The 22748-nt window shown below is 41.5% G+C and overlaps 1 protein-coding gene across 1 annotated transcript in view; it reads left to right on the top strand.

Moving 5' to 3' along the window:
• LOC128456643 (LHFPL tetraspan subfamily member 7 protein) overlaps nucleotides 1–20166 on the top strand; it is a 104552-nt gene extending 84386 nt beyond the window's left edge. Inside the window, exon 3 of the mRNA XM_053440898.1 lies at nucleotides 19940–20166. Within this exon, the coding sequence (XP_053296873.1) occupies nucleotides 19940–20166 (227 nt within the window). The remainder of the gene's footprint in view (nucleotides 1–19939) is intronic.
• The last annotated feature ends 2582 nt before the right edge of the window (nucleotides 20167–22748 follow it).

Genomic DNA, 22748 nt, shown 5'->3' with positions numbered 1-22748 from the left:
TGCTGGAGCTTCACAGGGGCCTGTAATAACCGAAACCCTCCATCTTCCTGGGGTTTTCCAGACTTGTGTAAGAGGCTTTTGTGACGAGGGAATGTTTGTACACAGAGAGGAGATAAGTGCTGATTTCAGTCCATAAAAACAAGAGCTATACCTTGTTATTAAAGCATGACCACCACCTGGCTTTGTCTGCTGCCTATTCATCCTCCCACAGACAGCGAGACAACCGAGTGGCCTTGCTCCTCCCTTTGACTCTGTGTAGCTCCGAAATAAAGCAGAATGTTGGAATGCCTTCACATGAATACAATTTATTTAGATTGTGCGTTTTTTCCCCCACATTGGGCCAAAAAAATATATATGGTAAGATAGATAAAGCTGATATTTCTTGGGTTTCAAAGACTGCCGAAAACCAAGATACATGCATTCAAAAACTCCTTTACAGAACATATTATTGGGTCGAGGATTCGGTAAGGTGCACAATCAAGTCATTCCTTCTTTCCTGTTAGCTCTATAGCCCGGAGCAAAGCCAACAATCACTGAATATGTTTTGTTCTTGTTCTTTAGTGTTGTTCTTTGAAAAACTGTCATGTGTATTAATAGTATTGTTAATAAGTGATTATTAACAATAGTCAACATAACTAGTGACAGGACAGGGGCTGGGGCCTGTGCCCACTTAGTTGTTCAAGCAGTTCACTGAGTCAGTTGTGTGAGCAGCACCAGCAGGAAACAGTGGAAATCTCCACTCAACCACAAAAAATAAACAACCTGGCCAAATTAAATTAACTAAACTAAATCCAGACTTGGAAGAAAATCAGGATTCAATGTGGTGCTGAAGATGATATTTTGCAGTTCGAGTGATGCGTTTGATCCCCGGTGTTACCCCCCAGCAGCCTCCCACCCACCCAGTTCACCTCTCTGACCTCACGTCCCAAGGCGATGATGATGAGTTCTTCTCCTCTTCCTGACAAATTGCTCAGCGGGCAGGACTAGACAAGAGGAGGTGTGAACCACAGTAAAACGCATCAATTCCCTGAGCCACACATGCCTGCAAGTGCACTGGATCTTGTGTTTCATGATGGCGGAAGTATACACTGGGGAGTTCAATCCCGATTTGTCTCCCTCTCTTGTGGAAACACTTCCTGAACTGCATCGAGATCAGAGGAAGCTCGAACACAGACAAACAGAGGAAGACGGTGTGATGATAAACTAAAATATGCACAGCAGATCTGCCAAACCTAATATCTCTAAAGTCATTTTATCCACTTTGATTATGCTTCACAATTAGGCAGCCATTACACTGTCCCATGCAGCTTCTCACTGGAGTCCACTCCACTTACCAGCGTGTTGCTGTAGCCGCGAGTGAAGCTAATCAACGTGTCTGCGTGTGTTAGTCTGGCTTTCAAATTGAGCTTTTCAAACCACGAGGGGCCGAACCGGAGGGGTGCAACCAATCACAGGACTGTGGTGTTTGCATTTATACAGGAACCACCTCTGTATGTAGGTGCGTGGACATACAATACAATAAATGATTCATGATGCATTTAGGTTTTGTGAAACACTTGAAGTGAAAAAAAGAAGCTGTCAGCAAAGTTGCAGATCAGCGAACGGAATCTGTAAAAAGCTGTTTAAATTTTCATTATGGTGCAGCATCAAACTTTAACCATGTCGCCTATAAAAAAATTATAACAATCGTAATATGCAATAATTTATCCTCGCCTTTACTTCTGATGGAGCATTTCCTGAGATTCCTTTATTCCCTCCACCTCCATGTTATGTTTTAATGCATTTGTTTGTCTGTCTGTCTGTTAGTTAGCAAGATTACACAAACACTACTGTTTGGATTACCACAAAACCTGGTGGAAAGATGTGGTATGGATCAGGAAAGAGTGTCTGCCCTTTAATACCTGGGTGGCAGGACAATATTCCTATTTTATTAACATTTAAATGATTTTTTATGAACTTTGATATTTCTGACTGTAGACGAGCCAAGTGACCAGGCTACATTAAAAACAAACAATAAAATATGAGTCATAATTCCAACCAATTATACTGGACGCCCTCTCGGCTTCACAGACAGGCAGCTCCCAGTCTTAAATTACCTCCATCGAGGAGGTTATGTTTTTATCCCTGTCTATTTGTACATTAGTTAATTTGTTTGTAAGAAAGATTACACATATACATTTTATTATTATAATTATTAACAGATTATTACGGAATTTTGAGGATGGATGTGGTATGAGAGACACTTTTCAATATTTTCACATGGATTATGATGAAAAAATCTACCATGTTTTAGAGACTGATATTTCTCAGTGTGTATAATTTGGTGCAGATCGAATAAAGAGGACTGCTGGTCCTTGACGGAGGTATGAGCTTTTTGAGAGCCATTCTAGTCTCTAGATACTTTCTCTCTATCGTCATTTTTGATGTGATAGATGTTCAGGGGCCAAAACAAGGAGCATGTATGATTAAGCCTCAGAGTCAGGCCTGAATGAACAAAGGTCACCGTCTGACCCTGACCACTGACACTCAGTGTGTGTGTGTGACAGAGAGAAAGACAGGAGGATGAAGCATGAAAGTAAGCAGAGAGAGCAGACTATTGTTACCAAGATGGGAACAGAGTCTTGGTAACAATAGTCAGCCCACGTGTGTGTGCGTGTGGGAGTGATTGTGTGTGTGTGTGTGTGTGTGTGTGTGTGTGTGTGTGGAGCTCGACCACAACAGCTCGGGCTGCTTTCACAACGGCTGCTGTAACCAAGGAATGGCTTTCGGCGCATTAGCGCTCCCCTCCCTCGTGTCTTGGTGGTCTTCTTGATTACCTCTCTGGTTATCCTTGTTACCTAAGCTTTCATTTACAGATCTGAAAGCATGCGATCGATTGAGAAACAGAAGCCGTTTATCAGCGGCGAGGGGCTATAGGTGGATTTGTGTTTGGCTCCTCGGATGAAAGAAAAAGATGAGCAGGCCGACTCTCGCTTTGAGAGACAAACTTCAGAAGATCAATGAGGAGAAACAGTGTGAGGTCGAGAGAAGCTGCTGAAATTCCCTTATTCCTTCTTTTGCCCGGGCAGCACTTCAAAAGACCGTGTTCAGACGTGTGTGTGTATCCACGTGGTTGTATATGAGCGTGTGCCACACATACACACAGTTAGCAGAGGAAGGAAGATGCTCTTTAAAGATGACAAGATTAAAGAGTTTTAAAAATTATGCTTGGCCTAGAAGAGATGCACGAAATTGAAATTCGCTCCATGATGTTGATAAATCATTTTAGATCTGATTCTGGAGGTGTTTTTACATAATATCAACACAGAACTTATATTATGTGTAATCTCACAACCCCCATCGTGAATTTTATGTCAACTTCGTTTTAGAACAGTTGTTTTGTCTGTAAAGCATGGCAGACAGATCTAAACACTACAGGTCCCATGAGCCTCAGCTGCTGTTGCTATAGAGATGAGGCCAGTCAGAAGCACACATCAGGGCTGAAACCGATTCAAAAAGCTTTCTTTCACTCTAACACTCTTCCTGCACTCATTAGATCACATATGTCCATCAAGGCCATACAGTCCACTTAGGAAACCACAGACTTTTTCATCAAGAGCCATTTATTATTCTGAGAGAGAATGTTGAATCTCACAGTGTGTAAAACCATGGATCCGCACCAAAATGTAATAGTTTCTTTCCCGAACTCAATTCTGACTCACTCAACAACATCCTTCCACAAAGTTTAATCTGTAATCTGTCCAGTAGTTTTAAAGTTCATATAGTGGGATATAATTGTGACTAAATGGAGATAAAGTAAAAAGTTTCTTTACAAATATATCCACTGAACACCTTTTTTCCTATTACTTTTGCAATTTGTAAAAGAAAATACAATTTATATAGATTTTCCAATAAACCGGTTTGTCTTCCTCCTGCATATCCATGGATCTCATTTCGAGATTCGCCATATATGGTGCTCAAGGCTTAATCTGGTGCTTTTGGTGATTTGTGGATAAAAGTAATTGTGATGTGTGGAATAGTCCAAAATAAAATTTCTAATAATTTGGATATTTTAGTCTCCTGTTTACTGAGTCATTCCTCTATTACCCACTCACCCGAAACAATAAGAAGAAGAGCAGAGGAGGAAGGGGAAGACTAATGATGAGATAAAGAAAGGAAAAGCAGTGTCAGGAGGAAAGAGGCCCATCTTATCTACAGGGTTCATCTGTAGCTGGGTGCTGTGGTGCTCCATCTCTCGTAATGAACTTGATCCCAGATATCTGCTGATCCAATCATCTCCAGCCAGTAGCACTCCAATTTGAGAGACCAGCCAAGAATGGAGGACGTAACTGACACATCCCCTCTTCAAAGGAAGGCAGCTCGCAGGAGGGCGCTTCTCCTTCCCCCTGGGGTGCCGTGGATTTCTCTACTTGAACAATGGCTCAGCTGAGAAATGTGATGAAACAGACTGCGGCTGGAATCACGTACACAAACACACAAGCAAACACTGAAAAGCATGGTCTGTTGACTTTATTGGAAATCCTCAACAAATGAAGACACTCCACTGATAATAAGATGCATTCAACCAAGGATGAGCTTAGTGGTGGAACACACACACACACACACACACACACACAGACACACACACACACACACACATACAAAAATCACATACACACACTGAGAGGGACTATCCATCCAAACCTCCTGCTCAATGTCTGTACTGTATGTCATGGCTGTAAAGCCTCATCTACTGTTTGCTGCCTTAACCTATAAAATTGTTTGAAATGTAACCGTCACTACCTACATACTTCCAGGAGTCCTTCCTTTTTGCATGCTAAGCAAATCGTTCACTAGAGGGCAGCGCAGTGTCCAGAGCTTCTGAGGGAAGCGGTTGCGATAACGTGCATATTAAGAAAAAGGCAGAAGCAGCTGTTAGTCCCTGTCCGAGGGTGAAGTAACATCAAATAGATGCCTGTAGTTTCTTACCAACCCTTAAAGTCTCTCCTTATAAAATTCCACTATTGTTGAAATGTCTTCCTTGTGTTATGATATTCTCGCTCGAACTATATCTATCACTGCCTCCCCATCCCCCCATGATTTCAAGTGGTACTGCTCCGTTTCGTCCATATCCGAAACCTGGATTCTCATGTCTGCTTCCAGTCGATGGTGAGTGTGCACGATGATTGGTGCCAGCGGGATCTTCATAGCGACAACAACCACAGCTTCATGCTAGGGCCACACAACAGAGTCGACGTTCAAGCTAATGTGGTTAGCAGCTATCAATGCAATGATTAAAAGACGTACATGGGAAATAAGATCCACAACCAGATGAACACACACTAGGTTTGTCAGTTGCCTCGTCGTCTGCTTTCACGTTAACACAAATTGATTGGCTGCCTCTGTAGATGCGGATGTCGGCAGTAGAGGCGACGCGACGCAGTGGGACCACAATGCATTTCGGCAACGATAATTTAAAGTAAATGAGCAACGTTTCGGGTGACGCGTCTAATGCATACGATTCCAGGGTAAGCTTTCAGAAGACCTTCACAAATACGGTCAAAATGAACAAAGAGGATGGACAGAATGCTCCATCCATTTTGTGTCCAACACCAATCATAGCGGAGTATATAATCTATCTATACTCTCAGGTCTATGTGGCTTTACCTCACGCTCTCATCAACACCTGAGCTCAAACTACAGCCTGTCGTTGTCGGGACACACTTACTATTCATATACAGTAGGTATCCTGTCTGCTCTGTATCCCCCGCTGTGCCTCGTCTGTACCTCAACCTCATTCCTGTCCCCACTCCTAACACAGAAACACACAGACACACACACACACACACACACACACACACACACACACACACACACACACACACACATACACACACATGTCTGCTCTAGTTCTCCCCGCTTGGTAGGCCATTGAGGTGAAGGCAGAAGGTAATGGTTTCCATTTTTTCTTAATGCCAGCGGGTCAGGGAGCAAAGGCAGGGCAGAGCTTCATTACAGCAGCCCAGCAGGCTCCAAATGTGTCCTGTAGGGATTCATTATGGTGCCGCCCCGCCCAACCCCCACCCCCCCCCCTCCCCTGGACCCCCCCAAAGCTGCATGTTCTTCACAAAGGTTTCCATATAATGTCAGATGATGATACTCAAGGTTTGCATCTGTGCTGCGATGCTGCAACATCCTCTTCCCATTATTGGCCTGGAAAATAATCTGAAGCCGTATTGTCTGTGGGCACTCTAGGTCAAGATGCATTTGCGTGTTCTGAAAGCAGAACCAAACTACCCTTTTCTCAAGATAACAGCGAATCACGATATTATTTCTATAGCATTTGCTAACTGCCACGGAGGCGTGGCTAGTGCCCTCAAATTTCACTCAGTGCAGACTGCTGAGCCCATATTCAAGACACATTCAAGACACAATTCAGTTCCACAGCAGGGACACCACCTGCTGAACAGAGCAGGATGAGAAGTTCTCTGGTACTGCTCTTTGTCGGTTCCACAGTACATATCTTCATGAGCTCATACAGCTCTGAAAATGCTCATGAAAAAACGAAATAATTATGTTTTGGGGATTTTTTTTTTTTTTTTTTTTTTAAATTACATTACTGTCAACGCTCTCTACGAATAATCCAACACTAGTGTAAACACACATAAACACACACACAAGTCTCCATGACTTCGGGGGACTTTACATTAACTATTGATTTCCTCATAACTTACTCTAACCTTAACTATAATTACTGCTTGCCTAACCTAAACCTTAATCTAACTTGAATCTGAACCTAAACTTAAACCTAAACTTTAATCTAACCTGAACCTGAACCTGAACCAAAACCTTAACCTAAAAACATGTCCTCATCTTAAAACTGAATTGCTTACTTTACAGGGACTTGCTTTTTGAGCAAGTCACAATATTATGACTGTGTAAACAGATCATGAGTAATACTGCCACCACACACACACGCACACACACACACACACACACACACACACTAACACACACACACACACACACACACACACACACACACACACACACACACACACACACACACACTCACACACACATGCACGCACAGTGATGAATGGGAGCTCATATATAGTCAGTGTGCCCAGGTGCAGGGCTCCTGATCTTACAGCAGCCTTGTACAAAGAACATTCATACTGATCCACCTTGTCTTTCTGTGCCTCATAAACAACATGCAGCCAAGGTAACACTCTTAAAAAAAAACATTATTTACAGAGCAGAGGTGAATTTCAGTAGCACAGCTTTTCACATTTTCTCACTTGAGTTACGGTGTTATTGTCAATGTGCTGAGTGAGCTGTATAACACCAGGACAAAGGGAATCCATTCAAAATACATTCTCCAATTTGAAAAATGTGTGGCGTTCAATTGGAATACAAGTACCCCGTCCTTAGCTCATGAATTCATGCATTTTGCACTTTTCATTATACCTGTGGTGTTCAGCAGGAGGCCATAAAGTATTTTTTGTCAAAAAGCTGTAGTGTAGTGACCGTGTATACATGTAAATTTATTCAACTAGATTCATTATGTACTTGTATATGTGTGTGTGTGTGTGTGTGTCAGGGGCAGGTAAAAGCTTTGAATGTTCTGTAGCACAGTTTTAAAGCAGGGTTCACTTTTTTAAAATGGGTTGAGACTCAAATATAAAGCCTTGGTTGTTGGGAACTGCACCTTACTTCTTATGTTTTATGTTTTGTTATGTTTTAATCAGTGTTTGTTTGTTTGATAATTAGGAGGATTATGCAAAAACTACTGGACAGATAACAACAAAACTTTGTGGAGGGATGCGATATGGGTCTGAACAGAGACTGTAATATGTTGTTGCCGATTCAGAGCGGGGGATGGATCCGGGAAATATTGCAAGCTTTTCACAACATTTTAGTTCTCAGAAAGTATATCAGGCATCTTAAGAGGGTTGATATTTAAGAGTATGTCTATAATGCTATAATCTGTGAACAGGGGAAATATTGTGTGGATCTGGATATCGATCATAATATTATGGTATTTAGTATGTTTATATTTTTTATTTTTTATACCAAAGATTGCATATTTTGCCTTTGTGTAATTTAAACAGTTTGCAGAACATTATTGTCAACCTGATTAATCTATCTGATCCAATACATGCACATACAATATGATGATAAAGTAGCCTATACAGCCTTAGTTGAGGTGTGTAGTGCACCCTTCTAAACAATAATTATATTGTTTAATATTATTCTAATAGGAAATAATATAGCCTACACAGCCATGTCCCAAACTGTACTCTACTCTGTTCTTTCCACTTCAGCCTGTTACAGTGCTGTTGACCTTAATGACAGCCAGGCTACACAGCATTTCACTGCATATGAAAGAATACATAAATGCACATGTGTGGGTCCCTGATGATGCATTTATAAAAGCTTATGTGTTTTTCTGAAAAGAATAATATGATGGGGACAAATGAAACCCCTCATTCGACAGCTTTCATCTACTTTGCATAATACATACAGTATGAGACATGTTATCAAGGAACATATCACATTCAGTGTAGCGTGTTCTGTGGTGATCTGTGATGCCGCAGCACAGCTGGATTCTGAATGCACCCACCGTGTCCCTGGGTTGTTATGACTTTCACGGCTAAAATTCTCTGCAGGACCCGAGGCAGCGTCTGAACCCAGGAGACATCTCGCTTAAGGGCTTAGCCTTAGGGCCAAAGGCTGTCAACACAATCACAAACATCACCTTTAGTAGTGGTCCACATGCAGCACGGGAAGAGACCATTGTGTCCTCACGGACTCACTGCACAGCATCGTCACAGTGAGCGCAACTTTTCACAGTTGATTGATGTCTTCAATCTAATCTCCACTTTCTTTCTCGTATTATCATTATATATTTTCCCAGCCAAGCATATGAGGCACTTTGTCTCCTATGCTAATTCAATCTGTGAAGTGGAATGGATGGATTGAGTGACAGATTAGGTTTAGTCATGTTAGGTTGCACCCGGACACATCCCCAATGTGGGCTGTTGGGCTCCTCATAAAGGATAAGGAAGTCAAGGACAAGCAATTTGTCTGAGGTGTAAATTAATTTGCGACATAAAAAAAATAGATTGTTATATGGAACTGGAACTAATTAAAATGATAGATTGGATGCAGCATGTGAGATTCATGTGTCAGTGCTGCAGGGCTCCCAGGATGGAGGGTTTACAGTTATAAGCATGAATTGAGATAGCACAGCATGCTCTGGGAGCTGAGAGACACCCACCTCAAATCGTCTTTGTTTGGAAGCTGTGAAAAAAAGTGTGCAACTATTGCAGTATGCCCTGCTGTGCATCTTTTTTTTCTTCCTTGTATTCTGTTGATGCTTTATTTTACATCCCTTTAATCCTCTTATTCGCAATCAGCAAATGGCATGCATTATCCTCTCATTGAAAACTTCAGCATCTCTTTTCTTTCTGAGAACAATCCGGTGACCTGAGGTCAGCTGCTTTACAAGGACTGTTTCTCATCAGAAAGTAGCTTGTTCACAGCAAGTATACTCTATGCAAAGGGTAAATAAAGGTTAACCATGGCCGCCTACCAGCAGCTGTGAAGCGCACTAATAAACACAAGTGATTTTTTTAGATTTGTTGGTGGGATTTTGTTGCCAGAACCAAGATGGGTGACATGACAGCTCCCCAAAAGGGAAGCCAAAACATATCGATCGCCACCTGGTGGTTGGCTGCAGGATAGGTCATAAACCCTGCCTCCTCCATGTTATGGGCTTTGACATGGATGATCCTAAAAGGACAAAGCAGACGTTAAATAAATTTGACCAAATAGGTTGTAACATAATGATTGACATTTGAGAGTGACTAAGGATTGGTTGAGCTCGTGATTCGGCGGGACCTTGCTACCATGGTTCCATCCCCTAATCGCTACTGTGCATTGTTGTCCAAATTTCTTAGGTGGAAGATGGCAGCGTTCATATCCCGGGACATCTTGGCTTAACTTCTGGATAGAGGGAAGAAGTAGAGACCATCATTATACACAGTCTATGGTTTCCCCCTGTTTCCAGTGTCAATGCTAAGCTAAGATAACCAGTTGCTGGCTCCAGCCTCCTGTTTATCAAGAGTTGTTGATTGATCTTCTCTAAATCTCAAAAGGACAGCAATTAAAAAGATGTTAGATTATTCTATTAAATTGGATCTCCGATCTGTTTGCAACTGTGCCTTTATGCCTTATCTGTTGGTAGTGTTCACAACATGTTCCCACACGGTTAGTCCTTGTCTTATCTTTAATACTCAGTGTCTGCTTTGTTCTTATCTGTACGATCCTCTTGTTGATGCGGTGCCAAACACAGAATCGTTAAAGCCTCACTTCATCTCGTATAATCTCCAAAAAGCTAAACGCTTGTACGAGTTGAAAACATGAGCAGGATACAAAACTATATTAAACATTTAAATAGACTTTATATGGCACCTATTCAGTCTCAAACACATATACACAAATATATTGCTTTTGCATGTAAAGAACTCTTCTATCATTTCCGGTCACACATTCCCACGACCATCAGGGGCAATTTGGGGGTTTAGTGTTTTGCCCAAAGACACTTCAACACTGCAAAGCGAGGAGCCAGAGATCAAACCAATGACCTTCTGGTTAGTAGACAACCCTCTCTAGCACCAGTCGCTGCCTCAGGACCAGATGCACTCTGGACAGAGGGGTATGGGTTTAGGACAGCCTGAAAGTGTCTGTGAAAAAAACAACCTTTTACTGAGCTCTGATTGACCTGCTCACAACAAAGATAACAAAAGCTATTTCATTGCCCTGCTAATCTCTCTCTCCCTGCCTGCATTTTATTTTCCCTCTCTTTTCTTTGCTCTCGGACTCGCTCTGTGATCTCAAGGTCAACAGGTTTTCTCCTCCATTGACAGCACTGGACCTTTTCCCAATGAATTCATTCCCGCGCGGATTGAAACCAGCTTTGTAGACATTCTAAGCATGCACAGCTCCCGGATTGTCTCACCTCTGTGGCAAGTAAGAAGCTGGCTCGACCCAAAGAAATGATTTTCTCCCACTATTATTTATTTTTATTGTGGAGCAGCAGCTATCGGTAGTATCCCTTCATTTAATCACCTGAAACTGGCAATTTCAGATTTTACTGCTAAGAGTCTCTTAAAGCTTTTTTTTTTTTTTTCTTTCCCTTTAAGTGAAAGTTAGCTCCAGTAGGAGAGATAGATAAATAGATAGATAGATAGATAGATGTATATATATATAGATGGATAGATATCTAGATAGATAGATGGATGGATAGATAGATAGAGAGAAAGATAGAGAGATACATGGATGGATGCATGGCCCACAGTCAGGTTTTAAAAGAACGGCAAAAAATGCTTAATACATGCACAAAATAGAAAAAATACATAATAAATACACCAAGTATAAATTAGGTTACTCAGTTCTGAATAATTGAACAAATGGATGTTGAATACTATTACATTTTGCACCAAAGACAATGAGGTATTGCACCGAAGAGTAAAGTGGGGGTTGGAGTGATAAGAATCAGTGAGGTTTGTATGTGTGGTGAGGAATAAATGAAAGAGAATAAAATGTGTCTACAGGTCCACCTACCAAAGTGCTTCAGTTAATCTCTGAAATCTTTTTTTCCTTCACTCTCCATCCTCTCGTCCCTTTTCTCTCCTCCTTAATCTCACATTTAGAGGAGACGTGTTTTAGCTGCTGCCGCGAACACGATCACCTACAGCCTAACGTTTCGAGGAACGTAGGTAGTCGGAGGAACGCCATTAGCATAATTTCCCAGAGGCGCACTGAGCTTAGTAATCAACATGGCTGTGTGCAGACAGAGCACAGCTCATCACATTAGGAGAGAGTCTTATGCCCATGCTGCGCCAGGTCCCAGCTGACTACCAGGAGATTCATCGCTGGCACAGATCTGCTCTCGAAAACTTTCCCTCTACCTCCTTGATCCGTCTGAGGGTTGGAAGTAACAGAGAAAACCCATGGCACATTTAGATCGGTAACATTAGAGTCTCTAGTGGACCATCTGTTGTTGTCTAGATACAGTGCTGTAACTTATTTCAACTCAAGCTCAACTTCTCCTTTATGCACGGTCACATCCGCATCATCGCTCTGCTCCCTCCTCTTCCTCCTCCCCCGTGCTGCAGGTGGAGTGAAAAGTGTGTGTCCTCTGTGTGAGAGAGCAGCAGAAATGATCCAGCCCCCATCTCCATTGGCCTGTAGATAAAGGGTCAAAAGATTATTTTCCTTGCGTGGGAATCAGTGAAAAGGCCATTTCCTATGACACAACCGTTATCTACTGCCCTTTGTTAAGATTTCAGTATGGAGGCAACACGAACACTCACACTCTTACATTTCCACCAAATACACTCAGTGATCAAACTATGTAAATGAGACTAATAATGAAATAATGAGACCGTTCTGGACTCCCATCGAAGTACATTAAAGATGTGTCAGCTGGTAACCTGGACCAGAGGTGGCCGGGCCTTTTCTGTCAGGTCTCCCACTCTTTTAAACAATCTCCCTGAGAAGATCCGTCTGGCAAACTCCTGATCCTCTTTTAAATCTCCTAAAAGACACATATTTACCTGTGTGCTTTCTCCTAGGTCCGATTTTACTGACTATTTTCGATTCTACTCTTTTTGTTATCTCTAACATTTTTTTATTTCTATACTTGCGCTTGAATGTTTAGCTTTAATTTTTTCCAATTTTTTGCCTTAATTTAATTATTTTTACTTGTAAAGCACCTAATCGATAATCTTAAGGATATACTTGTGAAAGTGCTGCTGAGCCAGGACTCGACCGCTACATATTTTCCCCGTGCTGCTTTTCACCTGCACCTCTACATATGTATGTGTAATGCCTGTGCACCATACTAGAGTGAGTGTATGTGGGTCACTGTCGGTATTTACCGCCTCGAGTTGTTATTGTAAATAAAAACCTCATTTATATCAGCCGGCCTCATCACATCTGGGTTATTATTACCTACCTGCAGATCAGCTTACCTGTTCTATTCCTGGACAATGCTTAGTTATGGGGGGGAAAGAGGAAACGAGAGACAGGATGATGAAGATTATGGTGCAGGAAGTGATAGTTCTGATGTATAGCTTTGGGCTTGCGTGTGTAATTAAGAAAAATACGTCTCAGCATATGTTATCTGTCACTGCATTTTATCAGTGACAAACCTGGATAGCAGCTCCAGCAGACGAGTGTTGTGTTGGCAAATCAAGATTTATTAGATTCATTTTGCTGTTGTTGTTCCATGTTAGTCTCTTTACCTGGAAGAAGGCAGGCATTAGCTTTGGCAGAGAAGAAAAACGTGTTGTTGTTTTGTTTTTTTCCTCCCACTGGCATGTGTGCGGATGTCATTAATATGCGAGGTGGGCTTGTGGTTATGTTAAAGCCACAGTCTAATGTGTGTGCTCTTTGATGTTCCTTTGAAGTGAATAATAGCGGCAGATAATGTCCCTGCTTGGACAGCAGTCAGATATGAAGTTTCTTTCAGGAATGACTGGGTGCTGGTGACACAGAGAATGTAAGCAACACACCAAAAGGTCCAGTGTTGCTCTGCACTGTCTTCTTCTGTTGTCTTTTTGTATTTAAAAGTCTGGCTGCTCTCGTCCTCCTCTGAGCTGGTGGTCTCTACCTGGCTGTATATTTGTGTCCAACGTCACAGAAGATAAGCAGGGAATTACTCTGATATATTATATTTCCCTACCAACCTTGAATGACTATTGTAAAAAAGTAAACTGTCTATATTTGTATAGTGCTTTTCTAGTCTTCATGACCACTCAAAGTGCTTTACAGTGCAGAACTTTCTCCACCACACATCATTCACTGTCAGCACAGCTGTCAAGGGCAATTTGGGGTTCAGTGTCTTGCCCAAGAACACTTCAGAATGCGGAATAGGAAAGACAGGGATCTAACTGCCGACCTCCTGGTTGGCGGACGACCCGCTTCATCTCCTGAGCCACAGCCGTTATTGTATAACCTGTTCTGCCTTATTTCTCATAGTCAGTGTCTCCTGCTGACGTGTTATTATGAAACAATTTAAAGTGGCTGTCCTCAAAAGAAGAGCATATAAAGACATGTTAGTGATCGTCTGCCAACTGTAAATCTTCCCTGTGAACAAAACAAAAGTTTAACAGTGGCATATTGTTTAGATGCCATGTGACTTTAAATCAGTACAAGGCAACGTACACTCAGGTTTTTTAATGTGTGGGAGTTTTCCACTCCAGGCAGGCGTCTCTCCGTCTGGGTCTTGGTGACAATAATCAGCTAGCTTAATATGTTTTATAGAACTCTTTGCCAGAGGGAGCAAACAAACAGACGACACCACGGTGAAACTTGAATTAAAGGGCAGCGCATCCACAGTTGGAGACCACACATTTCCTATGGAGTTTTAATTTAATCTGGCCCACCGCTAACAGAGTTATGAGAGGCGGCACAGGGTGGCAAAAAGAGATTGATCCAGAGCAGAGGCCTCTGTATCGTAATGAAAGGGCCTTGAAGCTCACAGGATTACATTTTTTATTAGTAATATCTCGGGAGGGATAAAACTGGAGAAAGCTGCAGCAGATACAAGGTGTACGAATGTGTGGCACGACAGCATATTGACTTTCTTACATTTTCTCACAAGATTCCAGACTCACCAGATTTTCTACATGTGAACTCAGGCATGTATACGCTGATACTTGACATGAGTGATCATATGATTTGTGTGTTTCGAGGTGTGCGTCAGTGATTTCTATGTTAGATGAAATTGATTTAGAGTCACGCTTGGCCGGCAAGTTATCACACACCTTAATGCCCCACAGACCCATTCAATCTCCCTCTCATCTTTGGCGCTGTGAACCTGTCTGCTGGGAGCGGCTTTTTATTTCTCACCACACCACAGGGAGAGAGAGATCCAAGGTTAATTCAGTTAATTTGGTAAAAGCTGCACTGAATCTTTATATGCTACCACAATGCTTTCTCCTCCATTCTATTTAAGTTTGCTCTTATCCTCCACTACCACACTTGAGCACCCGATCCTTTATAGAAAAAGAGTGACAGGAACACATCAAGTTGTTTTCTATCCATTAGTGCACATAAAGGCCTCGGCAGCTTTTCAGCTACACGTGAAAACGGCCTGTTTTGTCTTTTCAAATGGATATTTTCAAAGCTTTGCATTCACACAAGTTGTCGGCCTTATGAAATGCACTGTAAAATCCAAAGATTTCTTTTTAAATCAAGTTTGGGTGTCAGGACAAATTTAAGAATGAAAAAAATGACTTGGAGAAACTCCAAATAGCCATTTCTGCACTTATATTTTAAGCATGTGTTTAGGAAATCTGACAAGCAGACAAACAGATAAAACTATAAAAAAACAAATAATGGCCGGTGAAGTCATAGTAATGATCTGAGGCACTTCTGTATTGCCTTGTGCTCTCGGTGTCTCTCATCTGATTGGGGCCGTCACACTCTCTCCAAACCGGAATTGACTTTAATTCCTCTCTGTGGAGAAAGATCTGGCTGAGCTCCACTTTCCTCCCGGTTCTTATGCAGACCATTGATTGAGGGTGAGGAGGTTAGTAAACTGTCGGGTTATTTGGGTCTATTAGGAAGTAAATGATGGAAGCACTTGTAGCTTTTTGCTGCCTGCTGGCTGTGTGGACAGCTCTAAAACTAAAACCCCTGTGATTGCCTTTAAATGAAGAATTCAAGTCTGACCTGTGCTGTTCTTTTCTCCTGACGCAGATTTTTTTATTGTTCGTATCAATCGTGGTAATAAATTGGATATTCTGCTCCCACATGATGTATACAGCTTTCGCTTGCTGACCAACAGACTCAGTTTGTCAAGTTTAGTGGACGTCGTAGTGAATATTGGCGGCGGCGTATTTATGGGCAACACGGGCCGCCGCCCAGTGCACCGTCTTGCCCAGGGGGGGACAGAGCGGTTTCTATGGCTCATTGGCACAACGTCAATGATCAAATGTCACTGTGTGGGTCAATTAACCTTGTCTGAGTGGGCGGCCTGGAGCACTGGTTTGTGGGATAGGGTTGATGAGGAGGGGGGCGGGGCTTCGTTGACCTGTGAAAGCAAGGGGGGGCCGGGGAACAGCACACCTACATTTGTACAGTAGCCAACTAACTGATGCATAAGTCAAAGCAGTCAAACTACAAAACGAAACACAATTCATTCATTATAGTGTGAGTTTGCAGTTTCATAGACAAGTCTGCCAGTTTATTGTCAATTTGTAATAATTTGGGATCATTTGATTCAGTATTTTATTTATATTGTTTCTATTCTGCATCCTCATACTTTAATTTTGGTATTTTTGATTGTTGTTATTGTATAAAATTGCGGATTTATGGTTATACATATGTTAAAATAGAGGGTTTGTGGGGACTGCCCAGGGCGCCAAGGAAGCTAGAACCTCCACTGGATATTTAGTCTCTGCTGTACAAGGACTCTTTCAGTCCTAAGTCCGGTCAGCACCTTGATGTCAACCTTTCATCACACTGTCCATTCCTCAGAGGATTAGACCAGTGGGCCATGTACAGTAACACCCTGATGAATTATGGTTTGTCCAGCCTGCTGGGAAACAAGGATCCTCTTTCATCCAGTATGCAATATATGCAGTCACACATTTGGTCATGAGAAGAATACTCCACCATTCAGGAAACGCATTGCATTGAAAACGAATGTCTGTAAGTAACCAAGAACAAAAATAGACAATGTTTCAGAAAGTCAGCTTCCAGGGGGGCCCATGGGCTTTTCAGGGGAGACGAGCTCACCTCAGGTCCCCCGTAATTCAAACTATGGATTGGGGTTAGATTTGAGTTTTTTGACAGTTCACCTCTTATTAACGGCTGGCAGAGATCCAGTCAGGCCGAGCTGCAACTTATCTGATGCAGACAGTATACCCTCCTGGTCTGATTGATACTATCCAGCCCTCACCCTGCTTACCTGACACCTGGGTGCGAGACGCAGCCTGGATTACATTCCTGTATCGATTATATGGGGGCAAAGCTGCGTTGTTGTTCATTCTAGTTTTATTTTTGTCCGAGTTTACTCTTCATTTCATTGGAGGAGAGAACCAGCCTTGGGTTGGAAGTGTGCTGCAGTGTCTTTGTGTTTCTTCCACAAAAGCCAAGGGTAGTTTGATAAAGAAGGTCATTAAAGTCTCATTAGGTTGTGAGATCTGTGGCACCGGGCCCCGCAGATAAAAGGGCTGCGGGCTTGTGATATGTGAGCCCCTCTGTGAACTCCGCAGAGAGACACTACACCCGAGAGATCCCTCTCCTCACTCCGTTCACACAGCTTGTGTGTCCTCCTCATCCTCCTGCTTTTATCTAGCGAGCAGTCATTCCCAGAGCCCCCCAGCGTGCAGCGAGAACATCAGCAAACGCTTCCCACCTCTTCGTTGTTGCTGGACTAGCGCGGCCCCTCCACTGCCCACACAAACCATCGATTTGATTCTCACGCAGCCGTTGCATGGAGGCTCTCATAAGAGCGACGTTTCCCTCTGACCATGAGGTGGCTGCCCTTGAAAAGAATGAAAACCAACATCTCCGAAAAATCAATGCAGCTTAATAACTACTCACTATCGCGAGTTCAGGCTTTTGCAGCAGGCCTGGCTCTCCACAGCTAAAACAACCATGACACCTGGCATTGTAATGGAAATCCAGCCGGGCACTCCGAATAAATAAGAGCAGCAATGAAAGCCCGTAGAGCAGTCGATAACTGCTTGGCAGCTAAGGCAGGGAGACTTGACTCAATTTGTAAAAGTGAGCTGCTTTCCGGCTGCAGGGGCACAGAGGAGTGTGCCGGAGAAAGCTGATGCCACAGAAGTTGCAGAGTGAGCTTCTTTTTCCCCCGAAGACCTGATGTTTTGAAATGAGGAGTGCAAATGGATTTAAAGAGACATGAATCATTTTGCATTAGAAGGTTCTGTCAATTACAGGTCATCAGTGCTTTTGTTGTTCAATGCAATAAAGCTCTGTACTGCCAAAACTGGACTTATAAAAATGATTCAGACATGATTTATTTTTCTATATATAACACAAGACTCAGTCTCAGCGCAAATGAATCTACTTCAGCAGTGATGAAGTGTCATTACACACGTGAGTCTCAGTCAGACTTTCTTTCCAAAACGTCTACTGCCACCAAGTGGCACTCAGTGGGTAAATCGCTGTGGTATATACTGTATATCATGCCATTAGGGTAGTTAAAGGTTTGATTCCCTCAACTTGTGGAAAACAAACAAACTCTTTCTCACTCACATCTATTAAAATCTATCTACGCATATGATTTTTGGGGTTTGACATGTTTTTGTGATATATCTTGCCATGAGTCTTCCAGTTGAAACTTTCTGAATAAAATAAGACTTCCAAAGCACTGTCTCAGATTTGGTTCAAAACATGTCAATATTGTTAATATCATGAATGGTTCCCAAAACCAAGGTTTAAAAAAAAACGAATCAGCCATTCGTATGATTGTATATGATTATTATTTTGGCTACTATTTTGCCTATCCTTCGTAAACTTCTGAGGCCCTAGATTTGGAAAAGAAAATCCTGGACAAAAATTATATTGAGGGTATTGAAAACCCACATACCTGCACCAATATGATGTCAATCCATATTTTCGGCAGATACAACCTTTACTTATTATTTTACCGATATCTGGGGTCTCTACCACCATTGGACAAAAAGAATATTAAGGATGAGACAAGGTGTAGTAGAATTATCATAAAGTAGGGATATAATTATGTATATAATTACAATATCCTTCATTCGTGCTCCATACAAACACAGACAAAGATTTGAGAGACATTTTACCTATGGCAGGAAAAAAAACATCCATTACCGGATTACATTTTTATTTCACTATCTCTCCAGGCTATGGAAAAACAATCAATATTTCATAGGCTTTGACACACATAAGAGATAATAAGGGAAAATCCCGGCTGCTTCATTATGGATGCTTTTATTTCCTCGAGGTAAAACAATGCCCTTAACTTGGCCTGTTTATATATATTTATGAAGAGAACATGGAAGGACATTGGCAGTAAGTGACCACACATTAGACCGTTAACACATTTCCATGTTTCCTCCAGCCCACATGCTATTTTGGTCCTATGTGTCTCAGCCTCTGAAATATTGATTGTAGTAAAGAAATATTTGTTTTCAGTTTGCTGAGGACACTGAGGCAAAAAATGTAATCCTGATGTGGACATCTTTATGTTTCTACTAACCTATATACCACAATATGCTGCTTTATTCATAATGCCCCCATGTCTATTAGTCGAGACACCTGAAATATTGGCACAAATAAAAAATAAAATAGCTTTGCAGAAAGTATTGATTCATACGAGTGCTAAAAAATGTAAAATACCCATATATCATTCTTGAACAAGTTTCTCCAAATGTTAGTTCTTATAAAAATAGAAAGACATGCACTACAGACCGTAAATGTTAGTCATTTTGAGATCATGTTTGTCTTCCATCCTGTGAAGTTTGTTGAAACGAGGAATAACATATTTTCAAGATACCCAACTGTGGATTTCCAGATGAGACATATTTGAGACTGAAATTAAAAGATATAAAGAACCGTGTGTGAGGTCTGTGGACTAACCAAAAACAACAGGGACACAACTATTTAATTCCATCACAATAAATGTTTGTATTGTACGTTGTTTTAAGCAAAACAAAATCTTAAAAACTAGATAATTAGTAACAAAAATATCTGAATTGCTACATTCAAGATAAACATCTTAACATAGTTTTGAATGTATTTGTAAATACAGTTTTCAATTACAACTGATTCTTATCGTAAGAATCAAGATATGATTTTAGCCGTGCATGCAGCATGTTTACACCCTTCCTATAACGGATGTACTGTTCAATGTCTAATGTGTCTCACATCTTCTCTGCAGTGTTCATCATGGCTGCCGGACTGCTGGTCTACCCCTTCGGCCTGAACTCTTCTCTGGTCAGGTCCTTCTGCGGGGACTCCGACATCTACTACGCCGGCGAGTGCCAGATCGGCTGGGGCTACATGCTGGCGATAGTCGGAGTCATGCTCACCGTTTTCCTGCCCTTTTTTGCCAAATATGCACCGAAGGAGCAGCTGTCCCCCACCCCTTTGCCCACGCTGTTATAGTGCATGGAAATGAAGTCTTGTGGTTTCTTTATTCCCTCCTGACGACACTCTCTGACCTGGACGTGATGTCACAGAGAGACGCCTGCATCATCCATTTTTAATGCTGAATATTGATGCTGTTTGGGAAGCCCTACTCAGTGAAGCAACAAACACTGTCTTCCTCCATCATTTAAATTCATGTTATTTTAAATGGAATGTTTTATGTTACAATAAAACCCTGTGGTCATTATTTTTATCCTGCAGCCTGTCACAAGGTTTCTACAGTTTGACTTATTTGTTTTCCTTCGTGTCAGAGGATGTAAAGAGTAATAACCCCATTTCAAGCAATTTAAGAAAACGTCCTCAAGTACCTGCTTCAAATGTGTTTTTTTTCTTCTTCCGCTCCGTTGTGGAAACGAGTCAACATTCAGTACGACACATTCCAAAACAGACTGGAAGTAAAGACGCGACTCGGGCTAAGTTTTCTGGCTCGACTCGAACAATCAAATAACGTTTCAGCACGAGGTTGTGACTCAAAGAGAGAGACACTTTTTATTGGTCGAAATGCATCTGTGGATTTTGACTTTACATATGGTGTTTAGGACTGTATATATATACACATATATATATATATATGTATGGGGTCCTGGTTTAACAGAAATAATGTTTGAGATTTCAAATTATGGATTGATTGAAAAGTGAACTCCGACACTTGGAGGGATTTTTTCTCTTCAGACTTTTCCTGCGGGAGTCGAGAAGCAAGGGACGATAAAGACAGCATCAGACCTGCCGAGAGGAAAGGTCGAAATACCTTCTCATAACCGCAAAGTGAATAATGATTAACCTGGAGTGGTTTCAGAGCAGTGTTGTCAAAAACGTTTATGTTGTGATATTACATCTTTTTGTTAACCTTCTCCCCAGAATTGTTTGTGTGATGTGACTTGCTTGTTTAACATGAACAACGTTTTGCCTGCAACACACAATACTTAACACTAATTCAGGAACAAAAAAAGATTGCAAAAGGCAGGGAGCTGTAGGAATTTTGTCAGAAATGCATGATAAAGATGGGCTTTGTTAATGGTAGAACAATTGATCTAGATTTTAAATGTGATCGGACCAACTTGTGCCTTTTAACATAACCAAGACAAGTGTTAAATACAATTATCAGGTTGACATCTTTTTCTGCTGAAAAACTGTGGATCCTGTTGTGTGAAGTGATTGATTGTTTTTCTTTTTTCCTCGTATAATTACTCCTCTCAGAGGCAAAGTGTTTCTCATGTTCTTGATACAGAATGATCTCATTAACTCGAGAAAAAAATTTCGGGGGGGGGGGGGGGGGGGGGGGTTCTAATCCTCAGAGGTAATGGCAGAGAAGGAAAAAAAGGAAAGCGATGCACTTGGATTCAAATTATGCCCTGAGATATTTTTTTCCAATTATCTGAAAGCGATAGTTCACATGAATCGCTTTATTAAAAGGTTGTGACATGCGGCTAACAGATTAATTCCTGGCATCCTTGTCTTATGTGATTTAGAGTTTGAAGTGTTGGAGGGAGTGGCTGTACAAATTGAGCATCGCCTGTTGTCATCTGTGCTGAGCTGACACATTACTCACATCATGTGTAAAACGTGGTTTAAAATAATTAACTCCTCCTGTAAGCAAAATGTGTTGGTGTGTTTGTTTGTCAACCCACGTCTCCTTTTGAGCGCTGGCACCATTCTTGTCATGTTCTGAGGACAAACTGTCCACATCTCCACTTCCGGTCCCTGTACACTGCCAATTGAATTAAGCTGGACTCCCTTTTCTAGTGTGTGTTTACGTGTGTATTTGTGTTTTAATAATGGTTTGGAGTCTGCAAATGGTTAAAATTTTAAATATTCCAAACATTTGGGTTTCCCCCACAATCGTATCCTGACATTTGGAAAATGACTATGATTATGTTGCCATATTTGGAAGGTCAGGATATACATTTTGGTATTGTATTGGACCTCATACTGTGCTCGGCTGTGGGAATGATTGGCGTGACTGCACTGGACTTGTTCCCTTTATTCGTTTGGACCATTGTGTGTAAAGTCTCAGCACTGGTGAAACTGTTTTCTGGTAGAGTAGACCATTGCGTTTCTTTTCCATTGTGATGTTTGACTGTAAATAAACTAACTGTACTTGATATCACATGTTATTCTTAACTGCCCCGTTTTTCAAAGATATATTTTGAGATATTACCTCATCGTGTTTGCTTTACCTGAATTCACCTCTAAACAATGTCTGCTGTTCTGTCAATTTTTCTTTGTAATAAAAAATCCTTCAGAACTTACAACAAGAGAAGCTTTACTTTTCATTAACAGTTTGGTTAAGTTACCATTTCACAAATAAATAACAATAACAAAAACACAAATCCAGTACCGTGAGGGGATTCAACTGTTTAAATTCAAACACAAAACTTAAGACAATAAAAGGTCAAAAAGTGCTCAAACATGCTTTAAATCCCAAAGAACTTCTATGTTAGAACAAACTGTGTGTATGAACAAATTGACGTAAACTTGTCTGTCATAGACTATCATCGAACCCTATTTCCTTTCCTACAGCTGAAGATACATACTCGTCC

Source organism: Pleuronectes platessa, chromosome 15, assembly GCF_947347685.1.
Source record: "Pleuronectes platessa chromosome 15, fPlePla1.1, whole genome shotgun sequence".
Taxonomy (NCBI): Eukaryota; Metazoa; Chordata; class Actinopteri; order Pleuronectiformes; family Pleuronectidae; genus Pleuronectes; species Pleuronectes platessa.
Note: the sequence above shows the minus strand (reverse complement) of the source record. Positions and strands in the feature narration are given on the sequence as shown.